The sequence below is a fragment of the Corvus brachyrhynchos genome, unplaced genomic scaffold, assembly GCF_000691975.1.
Source record: "Corvus brachyrhynchos isolate BGI_N302 unplaced genomic scaffold, ASM69197v1 scaffold255, whole genome shotgun sequence".
Lineage (NCBI taxonomy): Eukaryota > Metazoa > Chordata > Aves > Passeriformes > Corvidae > Corvus > Corvus brachyrhynchos.
In genome coordinates, this window is record NW_008238358.1 from 4,093,145 (window position 1) to 4,107,898 (window position 14,754).

At 38.4% G+C, this 14,754-nt stretch overlaps 1 protein-coding gene and 1 long non-coding RNA gene across 4 annotated transcripts in view; one reads left to right on the forward strand and one right to left on the reverse strand.

Annotated features, from left to right (window-relative positions):
• PDE11A (phosphodiesterase 11A) overlaps positions 1 to 14,754 on the forward strand; it is a 115,258-nt gene that overhangs the window by 27,330 nt on the left and 73,174 nt on the right. Inside the window, exon 2 of one of the 3 annotated variants that reach the window (XM_017735807.1) lies at positions 5,889 to 5,949. The exons of 1 other annotated variant lie outside the window; for it this stretch is intronic. In XM_017735807.1, the coding sequence (XP_017591296.1) occupies positions 5,889 to 5,949 (61 nt within the window). Of the gene's footprint in view, positions 1 to 5,888; positions 5,950 to 10,148; positions 10,249 to 14,754 lie in introns of those variants that run through there. One more of the 3 variants, XM_017735808.1, reaches the window with a different exon arrangement.
• Positions 1 to 14,754, reverse strand: part of LOC108447044 — a 111,452-nt gene that overhangs the window by 26,112 nt on the left and 70,586 nt on the right. The window contains exon 3 of the long non-coding RNA XR_001862422.1: positions 4,355 to 4,411. This is a non-coding gene — a long non-coding RNA (uncharacterized LOC108447044). The remainder of the gene's footprint in view (positions 1 to 4,354; positions 4,412 to 14,754) is intronic.

The following is a 14,754-nucleotide window of genomic DNA, read 5'->3' on the forward strand; positions in this document are numbered from 1 at the left end:
AAACAAATGTATGCTGATTATATTCCAAGTGAGATGGTGACATTGAAGGCAGCTTAAGTGCAGCTATCATGAGGAAAATTGTTGAATTTGTTTAAAGGAAATGAAGAACTGAGTGTAATTGTTGAGTAGACAGCTGAGTATTTGGAGAGAAGTAAAGCTGCTCTACACAAGTGATTAAGGACAGTCCCTTAGAGCAGTGAGGGACTGTTACCTGCCAGGTCAGTCTGGGGAGAGTGTATAAAGGCACTCCAGGCTTTTAGGCTGGATTTGTTTGCAGCTCCTGTTGCAGGTGAGCAGGAATATGCCCTGTAGTGCATGTAGGGCCCTGTGTGCTGCTCTGCACAACTAGCACTGCTCAGCCACCAGCGAGATCGTGTGACACTGCTGGTGGTGCAGAGGTTGCCTGCCAGCCACATGCATGAAAGCTGCAAATAAAGTCAGAAATACTCCTGTGCTCTGGAGCCTCCTTTCCCTTATCACTATGGATGTAGTTCTTGGCTTTCTGTGAATCTGCACAGGGGTAAAAATGGATAGATGGGGAAGGAAGGAGGGGCAATGCCAATGCCAGAAAAGGCTGGTTGTTTCCATGTCTGACCAGCTGCTGTGAGAAACAGGAGTTTGGAAAAGTGTGTGTAGGGGGTTTTTTGTTGATTTTTTTCCCAGGTCTTTTGGTTTTTTTTTTTTTCCCTGGATTTTTTGTTAGGTTGGTTTTGTTCTTATTTTTTACCCCAGCATATGAAATCAGATTTATGGTTACAAATTAAAAATGTTCTGTTTTCAGAATCGAGAAAGTCTTTGCAGCAAGCTCTTTATTTATAAAATGCCTCAGGCAATTTGTATAAAGATATAGAGCTTTTTGATTCTTTGGATTTGATAGCACTGCACCATCTATTGGTCTTTTTCAGTGAAATCAATGTATGCTTTGAGTTCAGTTCCTTAAAAATATCATAAAATTCACCATGACATAGGTACTGGTAAAACTTTTGTCATGGAAAAGTAGCAAGAACAAATCCCATTCACATGACTGTATAGTATTTCATAGGACAATTGACAAGCAGCCTGCGGAACTCACCCTTTCTTTCTTGGGCTGTTCTAGTTCCATGAATAAAGAAAATACTTTCCTTATGGAAGTAGTAAATGTCTTACTATTAAGAAAAACATATCTAACAAATTAAAACAAAGACATTTTTTCTTTTAGAAGCATTAGATAAATTAGTTGCTTCATAAGCAGAGATGAAGTTGAAAATAATAATTTTGAGAAGAGAATAAACTGGAAAAGAAGACAGAAAAGATGGAAAAACGAGTGGGTGTAAGAACTGCAACAAGATTGAATGTATATCAAAAGATAATCTAAACTAAGAATGATAGTTTCTTAAGCAGATAAGAAACACTGGACACTGGGAAAATATTTAAACTCATGGAAAGGAATAAAAGCAGAAGGAGAGAAAATGTGGACAAATGTGCAGTAAGCTGAGTTTGAATTTTTTTGTTGTACTTCTACTCAGCTGTAAGAAGCAGGGGTGTATGACCCAGGGCACTTCCCTGATCAGTCAGCCTTGCCTTGGTGAGTATTCATTGCTTGATTAATGTCAACTTGTGCAGTCCAAAATTATGGAGACAAAAATGAGCAAACCTATTCAAACAGTAATCAAGTCAAAGAACACTGTTCTATTCTTGTACTTTTTAGTAAAGTATCTATGAGGGGAGGATTGCCTGTATGATGAAAGGAAACCTTTTTTCCCTATTATTTCTGCAGCTTAAAGTCACAATATCCTTACTGAGTTTGTGACATGTTTTAACCCCTGGTACTACAGCATCAAGTTAAATTAACTATGATACTACTTAAAGGTTAATTAACTATGATAGTACTTAACTGGAAGCAAAGCCTTATTTTGCGAAGCGATCTGTAAAAGTTTAAAATAATTTGGCCCTATATTGAACTGTTAATAACATAGGCAGAAGCAAACCCTTAACATCAGTAAATTTGCACCAAGGAAGACAGCAGCATATTGATTTCTGAACACAGCTCAGCTATGTGAAATCAAATGCTCTCCAGTGTGCAGTTCAACAGCCATATTAATATTGATACCTGACAGTTTTTCTTCTGAGGCACACAGTGAGAAGTATATGCAAGTATATGAGTGGAAGAACCTTGTGTTGCTTCCAAGCAAAATGCACGTCTATAAGTAACTGGAACAGGCTTGCTTACATACCTGATTTTCTGTATAAAGCCTTAGTTTGTTGTTTTGGTTTTTTGGTTAAATGGAGCTTTGTTTCGCTACACAATCACTTCAATCCGAGATTCAAAACACGATGTGATCTTCAGCATTAAGGGGCAGGATGCTGTGTGTTTACTAGGCATGAGATTAACATCTTGGAAAATTTACACTGCAGCAGATGACTGTTTTATCTCTCTGAGGATGTAACCCATTGTATGTTTCTCTTTTCACTGAGAGATCATTTAGGCAGTTGTTCTGAACTGTTCTTCTTCTTTGCTCTTCACGAAGCTGCCCCAAAGAAAGAAAGGACAACAAATGGCCTCATCTGAAGCTGTAGTAAAAACAGTATATGGCCACTTGCAGAAGAAGGAGAAAGTGATATGTAATTGCTCCCAAATGCTGATGCTTCTACAATCATAGCTAGCAAAAGCCTGAGCACTGGGGAAGAGTGTCTGAAGGCAGAGACTGTAATGTGAAGGTTTAAATACTTTCCTGGACTTTTCTGAGTGAGACACTGCAGGCAAGACTGTAATCATAAGCTTGGGGCAACCGAATTTTTGCTTGAATAAAATACTTTTTTTTTTTTTCTTTTTTAATGTTTGCAACAGGCAAGTCTCCAAGTATAAAAATCCGCTTTAGGAAATAATTCCAGTAGCTGCTGTGAGAGAAGATAGGATGGTTTTTTCCTGTGTGTGTGATCTTGGAAACCTGTGCTTATCTTGCAGCCATGTGAAAAGTAGTGTGTTACCACATGAAATCCACAGAAGTCTGCAAGATAAAATTGCAGTGTGGGTTTTATCAGGGAGAAGCTGCATCCAGTTTTCATGGCTCCACAAAGACGAGCGAACTCAGTGTCCCCAAATTGTCTGTGCTTCACAGACAAGTGCTTTAGGTAAATAATGACTGGAATAGTTACACCACCAGAATTCAGTACTGCTGTTCCAGTTTATAAATAACTTTGTCTAGAAATCAGATAGCAGCATGTGCAGGTGTGAGTCATTAGTGCAGGAGACACAATGATGTGTGGAAAAAGCATGGCTCACATCCAAACCAGCCCACACATTTTCATCAGCCCCTTGAAGTCTGCAGCACAGAAAATAAATTTTTCAAGTCAGGGTGCTGAAGCCCACCCAGACTTAAAACTCAAAGGTGCAGTAATATGGAATCCAATGCTTCTCCCAGTACTTTGTTGGTCAGTCATGCTCAAAAGGCAGTTTTGAAACCCACTAATTTACTGAGTTAATTATCACGATTTCAATTAGCATACACAAATGTGTGTCAAAGCTGCTTTCTGTAAATCATTGGTTTAGAACACGTAAGTTCTAAGGAATTAAGGAAATATCCAAATTATTATTTCATTTTCTTTTTAAAATTTCATGAGCTGAAAGTGGAAACAGTTAATGATATTGACCTCCTTGGTTGCAGAGTTAATGGAGGGTGTAATGAAGAAATCAACAAGTACCAAAATAGCACTTAGGATAAGGTGCTGGTTTTGGAGAGAATTAAAAGAAAAGAAAAAAGGAGCTTTTAGTTCAAGAATATGTCTCATTTAGTTTTAACTGGTCTGGCAAAATGTATCCTTTCGAGGCTTAACTTAAGCTGAAAGGGGGTACCTGAGTCCTGATGCCAGGTGAGAGTTCTCAGCAAAACAACTGAGTTTCCAAACAGGATTTAAGTTATTTTTATAACTAAAGACTAAAGACAGAAGTAAGTGAACCCTTTGTCATATGAAAGCACATTTGCATCCTAGAACTGGTATGTTTTCAACACTGCAGATTGAATCATTGTTTATCTTCCTAAGTTACACATGTTACTATTTGTTGGGCAATCTTTTTTGCCATACGTCTTCTTTTTCCTATTTTTGTAGTGAAGTAAAGAAAGAAAATTGAAGCACAAGTTTGGATCACTTTCTCTAAAATTTTGGGGTTAGGTCTTATCATAAGGTACCATATATTTTTCTTGCTTAGTGTCAAAGTTCTGTGCAGAGATTATAACCTCATTTCCTTTTTCTATTGGCACATTCTTGTGCATGGACTAACCAGTAAAATGTGATATTTGGATGTCCTGGTAGACATAGAATAGCATTATAGAAAAAGCAGGGAGTGTCAAACCATTCAGGCTGTATTAAAAATTACCTGGTTCCACAGAAATTCTGTCAGTTTTTATGCTCAGCTTCTTCTGACTGACATCTCCTAGGAAAGGGTAAAAAAAATTTAACATCAGTCTGCCTTCTGTGAAATTGGTACAGCCAGAGCTGATTAAAAATGGCCTGAGGCATCACCCACCTTTCCACATTTTTAAAGACAACGAAATTCTGTAAATTACAGCCATGTAAATCCAAATTAAGATGTCAGAGGTATAACTGCAGTCTCACAGTGATGTAGATCAGGGCACTATTTAGCTCAGCTACTTTTCTGCTATTGTTTCTTTAAACTGTGCTCATAATGAAGGAGAGGTAATACATAATTGCTCAACACACTTTTCTGTAAATAGCTTTGTTAAGAAAGCAGTTCAGGAATTTTTCTGTACTTTGTGATGGTCTTTCAAAATCTCATTTCATTTGAAACAAATAAAAATTAGCCTTTTTCTTCCTTGTTTTAGAAGTTACTCTAGGTCTTGGAATCAGGTTACTTTTCATTTGTCACCAATTTAGTAGTTGCCAACCTCAAACCACTAAGAATGACTGTCGAGATTTATAGATAAGTTTCCTTCCAGCAAATTCTCTGTCACTTTACATAGTAACTGTTCTAAGGATATTATTACTGTACAGTGCTTTTTTTCTTCCTCAGATACGAACTCAACATGAGGGTTTGAGCTGTTTTCTTAAAGGCAAAGGTTTGTAGGGTTTATTCCCTTACTTCCTCATGTGAAACATCATCATAATGTAAGGAGTACAAATTGCAATATATGTTAGAAGTGCTTTTAATCAGGTCTGGAAATGCTATAATTGATTATCAATTCAGATTACCTAATTTGTATAATGAGATTCAAATAACGGCACGTGTCAAGTTGTATAATCAATTCTGCTAGAAGAAGATTCTGTGCTTTTTCAGAAACATTGCATTTCTAAGAAAAAAATTATGAGTAAAAATGATACATTGAAAATACACTGCATTATTTTTCACCTTAAACAGTGGAAAAAGGAGCAAGAGTGACTCTCTGTAGAAATATATAAAGAGTAGACAGGTATCACCAGCATGAAATGCCATGACATTCAGTACAATATTAGTCACTAAATATACATAAATTCAAAGTAGGCAAGTGTAGAACACTACTGGCAAATTTTACAATGTTGAGCAGAAAACAAAATAATGTAAGGATATAAAAAATACGGTGTGATTGTGTTGTGTTGTGATGCTTCTATGTATTATGGAAGAAAGGGTCAAGGTACAGATGCATCCTGGTTGGAAGAGAGATATAAAATGATGTGATGAAAGGAAGGGTCACTTATGCTATTTGTTGTCCTTTGTGGCATATTTCCACTCAGTTGAAGATTTTTTTCTGTTTGAGGGTAAAGTTTTTGTAGCCTAAGAAACACTAGAGATGCTTTGTTTGACAAGCAGTAGTGTAAGGGAATACAGTTGGTGTGTTGACTTCCTGGCTTTCTTTTAAGCTGTCACCAAATGATGCATCTCACTTAAGAAAACTTGCTTCACATTTTTTTTCTAGTGGAAAAGAACCAACCCTTTTCATCCCCCTGGAACTGATGCTGCAGACAGTGAGAAGTTGGGTAAGCTGAACTTATTCACACCAGGCACAATGTAACCTGGTTGGTTAATGTGTTAGATTCAGGCTTTTGTGTTCCAGTTGGAGTTTCAGTTAGCAGGAAGGATTTTGCTGACATTGGCTACTTTAGTCAGGCAAAAATGCCCACCTTGATGAAAGAGAAGCTCAGCATGGCAAAGGATCAGGCTTCTGCAGTAAGTTCTGCCAGAAACACTCTCTCTTAAACAAAGTCCAATATGAAAAAAAGGCTACTGTTCAAGTAATCAGAACAGAAAAATCAGAAAACACATCTTGAACTATGGGAGAGAAGAACCTGAATAAAAACTTATTAATATCACTGGGATCTCAGTGCTGACTGTTATATATAAATGAGCTAAATTTTTTCTTTGTTAAACTGCACACAGGATTCATGCAACAGCAGTATTAAGTTTCACTCATGACTCAACAACGTCCAGTTTTGGGCTTCCCAGTACAAGTATGTCCATGGATGTACTGGACAGAGTCTAATAGAGGTACAGAAAGAGGGTTAAGGATCTGAAGCTTCTCCCCTGTGAGGAAAGGCTTAGGGAGCTGGGACTGTTTAGCAAAGAAGAGAATGCTCATGGGTGGATCCCATCACTATGCATAAATAGGGGATGGTAGGATACAAAGATGGCATAGCCAGGCTCTTTTCAGTGGTGCCCAGTTACAGGACAAGAGGCAATGAACGTACACATAAACATGGGAAACTCTTGTCTGAAAGTCAAGAAACACGTTTTTACTGTGCGAGAGACCGACAAGTTGCTCAGAGAGGTTGTGAAGTCATCATCCTTGGAGGTATTCAAAAGCTGTCTAGACACAGTCCTAAGCAAAAAGCTTTAGGTGGTCCTGCTTGAGCACAGAGTGTTGGACCAGGTGACCTCCAAAGGTCCCAGCCAGTCTCAGCCAGTTTGTGATTCTGGTCCTGTGCCTGCACTGTGGCTTTAAAGAGAAGATTTTAATTCAGACAAAAAGTGAACGAAGGCATCTTCATTCAGTTATGGCTAAGTCAAGAATTAGAAGTAGTTTTCAGTTTGTGTATTCTAATATTTATGGTCTGCAGCAGGAAGTAAATGAATAAATGAATAAATCTATTCCTCATCATGAGCAAGAACTGGGAGTTGGTAACTGAGTTGTAAGTAGAATTGTGACTTGAAGATGACATTCTCATTGTATGGATGCATATGGAATTTATCTCTTGGTTTCAATGCCATTCAATTAGCATGGTCAATTATTATGTATATTGTCTGCAAGCAGTCAGATAAGTGCAACTTGAAATGGTAAGATCAAAGTCTGCAATTGTGTTGTAGGAAAGATCGACTTTGAGGTGATACTTATTAATTTTCCACTGCCAATTTAAAGTTCTGATCTGCAATTCCTGTTTTTAGCATTGGTAGTATCAGTCTTCACAGCGCTCACTTTGCCAATACCAGGATCTTCCCATCTCATGCAGTGACATTTATAAAGTTTTTACAACAGTGTCTTTGAACTGGCTGGTTCCACTGATTCAAGCATAGTGGGAGCCAGGAGTTCCAAAATTTTGACAAAATCTTTCTTTGTGACCTTTTTCCTCTCCTCAGATAAATCAGTTAATTTTTCTTTGGCTCAGTTTTGCTGTCTCTAGATAAAAATTACAACCTGACATTGCTGCTGTAAAACTTTGTTCATGGTCTGCCAAAGTGCTTTGAGACACTGAGATTTAGGCACTGCAGAACTGCCTGCCTTACATAACAGCTGCAGGCTTATGTGCCTGGGGGCTGGCCTCTAGTGACTCTTCTTCAAACAGGGCAGAGCAGAGCAGCCAGGCAGTAACAGCCCCTCTTGGTCTCTCTGGAAAGCTTTACACAGGTGAAATGTCCTCTGTGAATCATCTCAGCTTGATTTTTTTTTTTTTAAGATGATGATATAATTTGGATATTTCATATGTAGCTGACCTTCATCCTTTGAAGGAGAGGAAGTTTATTCATGAGTAGGAGTTGTGGTTTAGATGATTCATGACCTTTTGTGATGCTTCTTATCCCTCTTATTTCAGATGAACTAATAAAAGCTGCTTAGCATTTCTCTATAAGACTTTGCTACAAAGCCCTGCCAATATCCAATGGATGGAAACCCTAGAGTTGATAAAGAAGCATCATTAATAGCTGTTGGGTTGATTTAATGGCCTTCTAGCTGCAGGTGGTCCCACAGACATAGCACATATCTCCACCATCCAGATCTGGGAGTCCTCAGTAGCCCTTGCAGTGAGGATCTCCATGGCTGTTAGTATGTTTATGATGTGGAAACATGTTGGTTCACTGGTTTAATCATACTACTGTAACTTTGCAGCCTTCCTTTGGCTGCCTGCAAGCTGAGTTTTCCTTGCTTAATAGCTTTATGTGCATTTGCTGAAGCCCAGGGACTGAGTGCTGATGCCAGGCATTGGCCTTGTAGGTGCTTGCACTGGCATGGTGATGCTCCTTATGTGCTACCTCTGCTCTTCTTCAGTTCATACACTTCTGATTTTAATAGAACCACTGTTATTCTTGTGTAACTTTTTTCCTCCTCTTGTCCTCATTTTCCCTTCTGGAAATCCTGGCTTTATATCACATGTTGAATAACCGAGTAGCAGTTTGACGTGTTTGCTGGGATGGGGCTTTTTAGTGGGCATCACTAATTCAGATTTGTGTAAGATATGGAGACATTTCCAGTGAAAATAGCTGGATTTTGCATGTAGAAGATCAGATGATTGGATCCTAGAATAGCAGCCATTTTACATATATTTATTTTTGGCTTTCTAGACTTTAGCAGAAATGCTTTCATATTTCAGATTCATTTGGGGCAACAGCATTTAAAATGAGGTGCTGTAAGGAAATTCACAGTACAATTATTCTCCTTTTCACTTTATGCTGAGTGCTAAATTTAATGCAATGTTAAAATGTTGTGTCTTACCAAATATTGTTAAAAATAGCTTTAATAGCCACTTCCAATATTTTTGTTTGTTTGACAGTATAATTCAGCATGGCTTGTTTAGATTTTTGAGCTTCAGCCGCTGCTAGTGAGGGGAGTTACGGATAATATCTAGCTGTAAAGTTACTGGGTCAAGAAATGTTCAAATACCTGCCAGAAAAAAAAAAAGATTAGTTGATGTGTTCTGACTGTATAAACAGTTTTACAAGTGTGTTATTGTAAACCAAGTTCAATGTGTTCATTTGTTTTCCCAGTTTAAAGTTTCTGCATAGCAGAAAAGAGAGAAGATGAGGTTATGTTGAGCAATCAGGGGGCAGTGGTGGGGCCTGCCAAAAAGTCAGAGGTTGAGCACTCCCACCCTTTCCTGCCCCTTGGTCCTGCATGCAGCAGTCTCCCAGTGCCATGGCTTGTGAGGACAGTGGCCTACATAGGAGTCGGGTTTTAAAGCTGTAATAAGTCTGCTCCTACCAGAGACGTGTTTTGTAATCTGTCTGGTGACGCAGTTATCTCGTTTGAATGTGTGTCAGTAATTCTATGAGGCAGACAAGTACAGAGTCAGAGCTGAAGGATTGCTCCCGTGGTCCTTTTCAGGCTGTTTACAGACACCAAAAGCTTCCAGAGTTAGATAGTGAGCTTTATAGGGCAGAGGTGCTGCTGCATGTTTTCAAGCATTAGCGCTTTTTTTCGGTACTGCATTAATAACCACATGCAAATAGGAACTTTAAAAAAAAAAAAAAAAGGCAGTAGAAGACTGGCCCAGGAGCCTCTGCAGGTTCACTCCTACAAGCAGGAGCTATGTACCCTATTTGGGTGCCCACAATTCATGGAGTGTTTTTACCAACCAATTGTTCTTTCCATGCTTGGGGTGGAAAAATCATTTTGGTAAATATTTCTGAGAATTGTGAACTTAGATGACAATTAGATTTTAGCAGATGCGCGGATAGCTGGACCTTGCACAGCTGGCAGGAGGTAATGGAATTTGGATGAACGCTTGTGCTTAACCATTTTGCAATTGAATTTGGTTTGTTGCTTTCAGAATTCAGTAGAATATTTCACTCTCTGAACCTATTTTGAACACATTAGGAAATGTTTCAAAGGGCAGCTGGCTTCCCTGATTTGGTTTCAAGTATGTACACAAAACATCTATCACTTTAAGCTATAGCAAAAACATTTCCTTTGAAAGGACTTCTTTTCTCTTTCTAGGAAGGCTGTACTAGCTCCTTTCCCCACAGGCTCACCAAGCAAGCTGTGTAAAGAGAAGTGGCTCCTGTGGCCACTAAAGAAAACAACTGAACCAGACAGGCATTTGCTGAGAGCTCAACCTGGAGTTTGTGCCAGAGTGAGTACAAAAGCATTACTGAGAGGCTTCTTTCTTCCGTCAGACATCAGAAATGTTTTCTTTTCTGACCACAGGCAGGGGGTGCTTGGAGTATGCCAGAAGCCGTGAGTTAGACTATATTGGATTGTTACAGCAGCGTGTGCTCTCCAAGAAGGCTCAGTGAGGGCAAAGCCGCATGCGGAGGAAGCAGGGTAAATGTCACTGCATTTGCTGAAGCTGAAGTCAGGGCTGCTTTCCAGCCAGCAAGCATGAAGCTCACATTTTACCTCTGCAGTGTGTTGCCATTGCAGCACTGGCTGTTTCTCACCATTAGCTAATAACTTTCTGCATTGCAGGTCTGCACGCATGCAACTTTGTTGCTTTTATACCTTCCTCTCATTAGGGAAAATTTCAAAACTTACTTCCTGTGAGGTGCATAATTCTAGAAAATACCCTTCTTTTGCAGCTGAACCAGGAGGGGTTTTTCTTATGCAGCAAGGGAAGAGTTTGCAGGTTCCATAAGAACCCTCATCCCCAACCTGTGCAGTGAAGGGAAAGGTGGTATCTCTTGATGACAGGCATTGTCAGAAAGAGCTTGGCCATAGGTCTCCTTGTTTCTGAGGATAAAAAGATTTGTATTATGTCTGAAGTTACTGTGAAATCCAAACCCAGCTCATGAGAAGAAACCCTCATTTTTAGCAGTTCAGAGGAACTGGTAAGAAGGTCAGGCATTTCTAAGAAGCATTTTATTAACATGTATTCTATGTCTCATCATCTATGAAAAGCCAGATGAAAGGAAAATCAGTGTCACATCTCAAGACATTGTGCTGCTCTAGTGTAGGTGTCCAGGTGCTGACGCACCCAAACAACTGTATAATCAGGTGTGGAACTTTTGGCCTGTAAAACTGTGATTATGGAGAGGAAACATATGGAAGACTGCCCTTTAAAATTCTGAGGGAGCACTGCTGTTTCTGAACTGATGCCATAAGAAAAAGTATCCACTAACAAGCACAGTTTGTAGCTTACTTGTCGTAGTAGTTAATATTGCAGAATCTGGAAATGCTTTATACTTCCAAATATTAAGCTCCTGCGTCAGTTCTTGTTGTGGGTTTGAAGGTCTAATTTGTCTAATTTTGGGGATACAAGTTTGGAGACGTGTGGAGATACTACAGCAATGGGAATATATCCTGTAGGAAGCCAAAAGTGACTATGGTCAAGGCAGTCATTTGATCTTACTGGTGTAGTTTTGAAGTAAAGATATGTCGTGGTCAAGACCTAGCTGAAAACATAAGTAGTTACATAACTGAATACTAAAACCTCTTGCAATTATACTGGTTTTTCCCTTGGTAGTTGTGTTTTAATACTCCTAACATGCAATAATGAAATAATAGAATTTAAAAAAAAAAGTGAGCTCTTGAAAGTGCCCATTACTACTACTTCTTTTCATAGGTTTCCTGCCCTGATAAAATATTGAACGGTTTGTGAGCACAGCTTTTTAGCTTCTGTATGCTGCTGTGAATTTGTGAGGTGAGTGTAGCTGCTACCCAAGGATACTTATTGGAGGGTTAAGTAAGAGAAACTGGGCCAGATCACCTGGACCCTGAATGTTCAAGTAATTCACAATAGAAACCTGTTAACCTTCAGTTACTGTATCTGAATGCTTTATAGTTGTCATGAAAAAACCAACAAAAACTAGTCTCTTTCAACATCTCAGTACATTCATTAGGTTGTTACTCAGCCTAAACACCATTTTTATAAAATGTACTATTACATACTCACTGATGTGTTTGTCAATATGTCACACAGTACTGTGATGAATCATTGCAACTAATCCTATTAGACAAAATAATTTAATGAGGCACATCTGTTAAAGCTGGTTTTGTTTTTCTTTTTAATTCTGCCTATTTGCTTTCTTAGAAAATCACTTCAATAAATCTGCAGAATCTTTTCCTTTAATTAATTCAAAATAGATGTGGGAGGAAATTCTCTTTCAGATATATTCCATTTTGCTTCAAAACTAATTTTTTTAATAGCCAGTTTAACAAAGGAATTTATTTTATATATTTCAGAAGGGTATATTGCATGTTTTTCTATGAGTTCCACACAAATACTTTGTGCATTGGTGTAATGGAAGGATGTGGCATGCTCAGCTTTTGGGCCAGTTTTTACCTTGGAGCACAGGAAATTAGTAATTAGTTATCTGTCACTTAAAAGGAATGGGGAAAAGGATGTGTCTGTCTCGTGGTGTTATGTGCCATTTCCTCAACTTTTTACATTCTCTTTGGAGGGAAAATCCCTAAAATGTGAATCTGGCATAAAAACACCAGCTCCTTACAGTATGTGGCTCAGACAGAGAAGAGCTGAATATTACGTTATTCCATATTTGTATGGAGTGTCCACAGTCATAGCATAAACATCTTAGAGGTGCTTGTAAAATAGTCGTAATACTGCAGATTTAAATCTGTAATCTGAAATAATAATGCAATAACTGCTTTCTATCCCATTGAGCAATTTTGATTAAAAAAGTCTTATTTAAAATTCAGCTACCATTAGAAACTTATTCATTCTTTGTGTACTTGGTGCTGTATTACAATTTGCCAAAAGTGGTTTAGAGAAAAGTCACTTTTACCATTCAGACAGTACTAAAGAGGAACAACAGTAGGCTTTTGTTTCGTCGACCTTTCTTAGGTAACCAGGAATAATTGAACCACTGAGTGATTCCTCTCTACCTGACAGGTTTTTCTTGGTTTTTTTCTTCATAGTTGTTGACATTTATTAATTTCTTTTACTGGTTTTCTTAAACGACTTGGTGTCTTTCTTAATTGTGCTGCACTTTACACAATTAGTTTGAGTGGTGAAAAGAGTGATGTATGTCAGTGGCTTTCCAGACTCTTAACATTTCATAAAACAGTGTTTTATGAATGTTAATTTCTGTATAGAGCCAGTGCCTTGGAGTTTGGGTTCCAGAGAGCAGTGGTTTTCAATATTGCAATGCTGTAATTTTTTCTCGCTAAAAAGACATTTTTGCTAGCTGGTTTTGTGATGCCTGAAGGTTCATAAGCTTCTCGTGTGTTTGTCACAGGGTGACATTAATTTTGGGAATAGAGAATAGAGATATCGTGGGGACAATAAATACTAGTATTTACTTATTAAGTAAAAATGTATCCAGTCTCACCATGATGTTCAAAATTTCACTGAAGACCAGATTTTTCTCAAGTTAACATTTTCTGCTCTGATGTCTTACTTGTGGTTTTTAGTACTATTACAAGAAAATATAGATGGGTTTTTTTGTTTCATTTGGAAATAAAAACTAAACTGAAATATGCAATATTCTCTCAGAGAAACTCTGACCATTAAAAAAATTAATCCCCCTTACCAATTTTTTACACTCTTACTTTATTTTTCATTTTGTGTACTCTGTCCTGTAGATCTGGTGTGAGAGTTGGATACTTTAATTACTCCCTCTTCGAAAAGATGAGTGTTTGTAGAGTCTAAAGTATGTAATTTTCCTTTGGAGGCAATAGTGAAGGGAAGAGGATGACAGTAGGGTGCTTCCAAATTAGCTGTATAGGTGTGCACCCTTAAAGTCTGCAGTTACTGTGACAGAGTGCCAGCTGTAAAGGTACAAAATTCAGAGGATCTGAAGATCATTTCCAAAGGCTCATCATTACTCAACACAGACTAAGTAGGTATGTAACCTTTGGGGTGTTCAAGGCAGATAAAGTATAACAGCAGCTGCTGCTGTTTCTGTTCTTCTGGGTTCTTTCCTCAAATAGTCTCAATAGCCCACGTCTCTGGGTGAGCAGTGTTTTTCTAATTAAATAGAATTTCAAAGACAAATGCCACTCTCTTAATGCCAGAATTTGTCACAGACAGGATTTCTTACAACAGACAGACAGACCAAAGAGAAGGAAGGTTCGCTAATGCAGCATTCTTTTGGCTCTGTAAACAGCAAAGTGCCTTAACTCCCACTGGCTTTGCAAATGTTAGGGCTATTCAGCAGCTGTAAAATTTACTAAAAGTCTCAGACCTCTGCCTGGGAACCACTCAGCAGTGGCAGTATGTTACAGACTTGTTACCAGTATGTGGCTTAAAAGTGCTGGGTTTGGACTTTGATCCATTGTTATCCGTGTGAAGTGCCAGTCCTACAGGTATTCAACTATTTGACTGGTCTAGTTCACTAGCTTCACACAGCCAACCTAAAGTGATCTTGGGCGCCTCAAACTATGTTCTCAGACCCTCCTTTTCAGTCTTTTTTAATGTATGATGATGCATTAAGGCCCAGTTTTTCAAGCATGTTCTTTAAACTTTTTTTTTTTTAACCTTCTTTGAGAAGACAATCAGTTTTCTGACTAAGGGTGTAGAATGTGCTGTGTTCCACTGTGCTGGTATTCTCAAAATCTATATCCTCTAGATATAGAATTCCTCAACAGGAATGTGATGATGCCTTTTCCTGGTCTTAAAATCAAGAGTCATACACGGTTAGAAGGGGAAAAGGGATTTTACCTTGGTATTTATTTTAAGGAT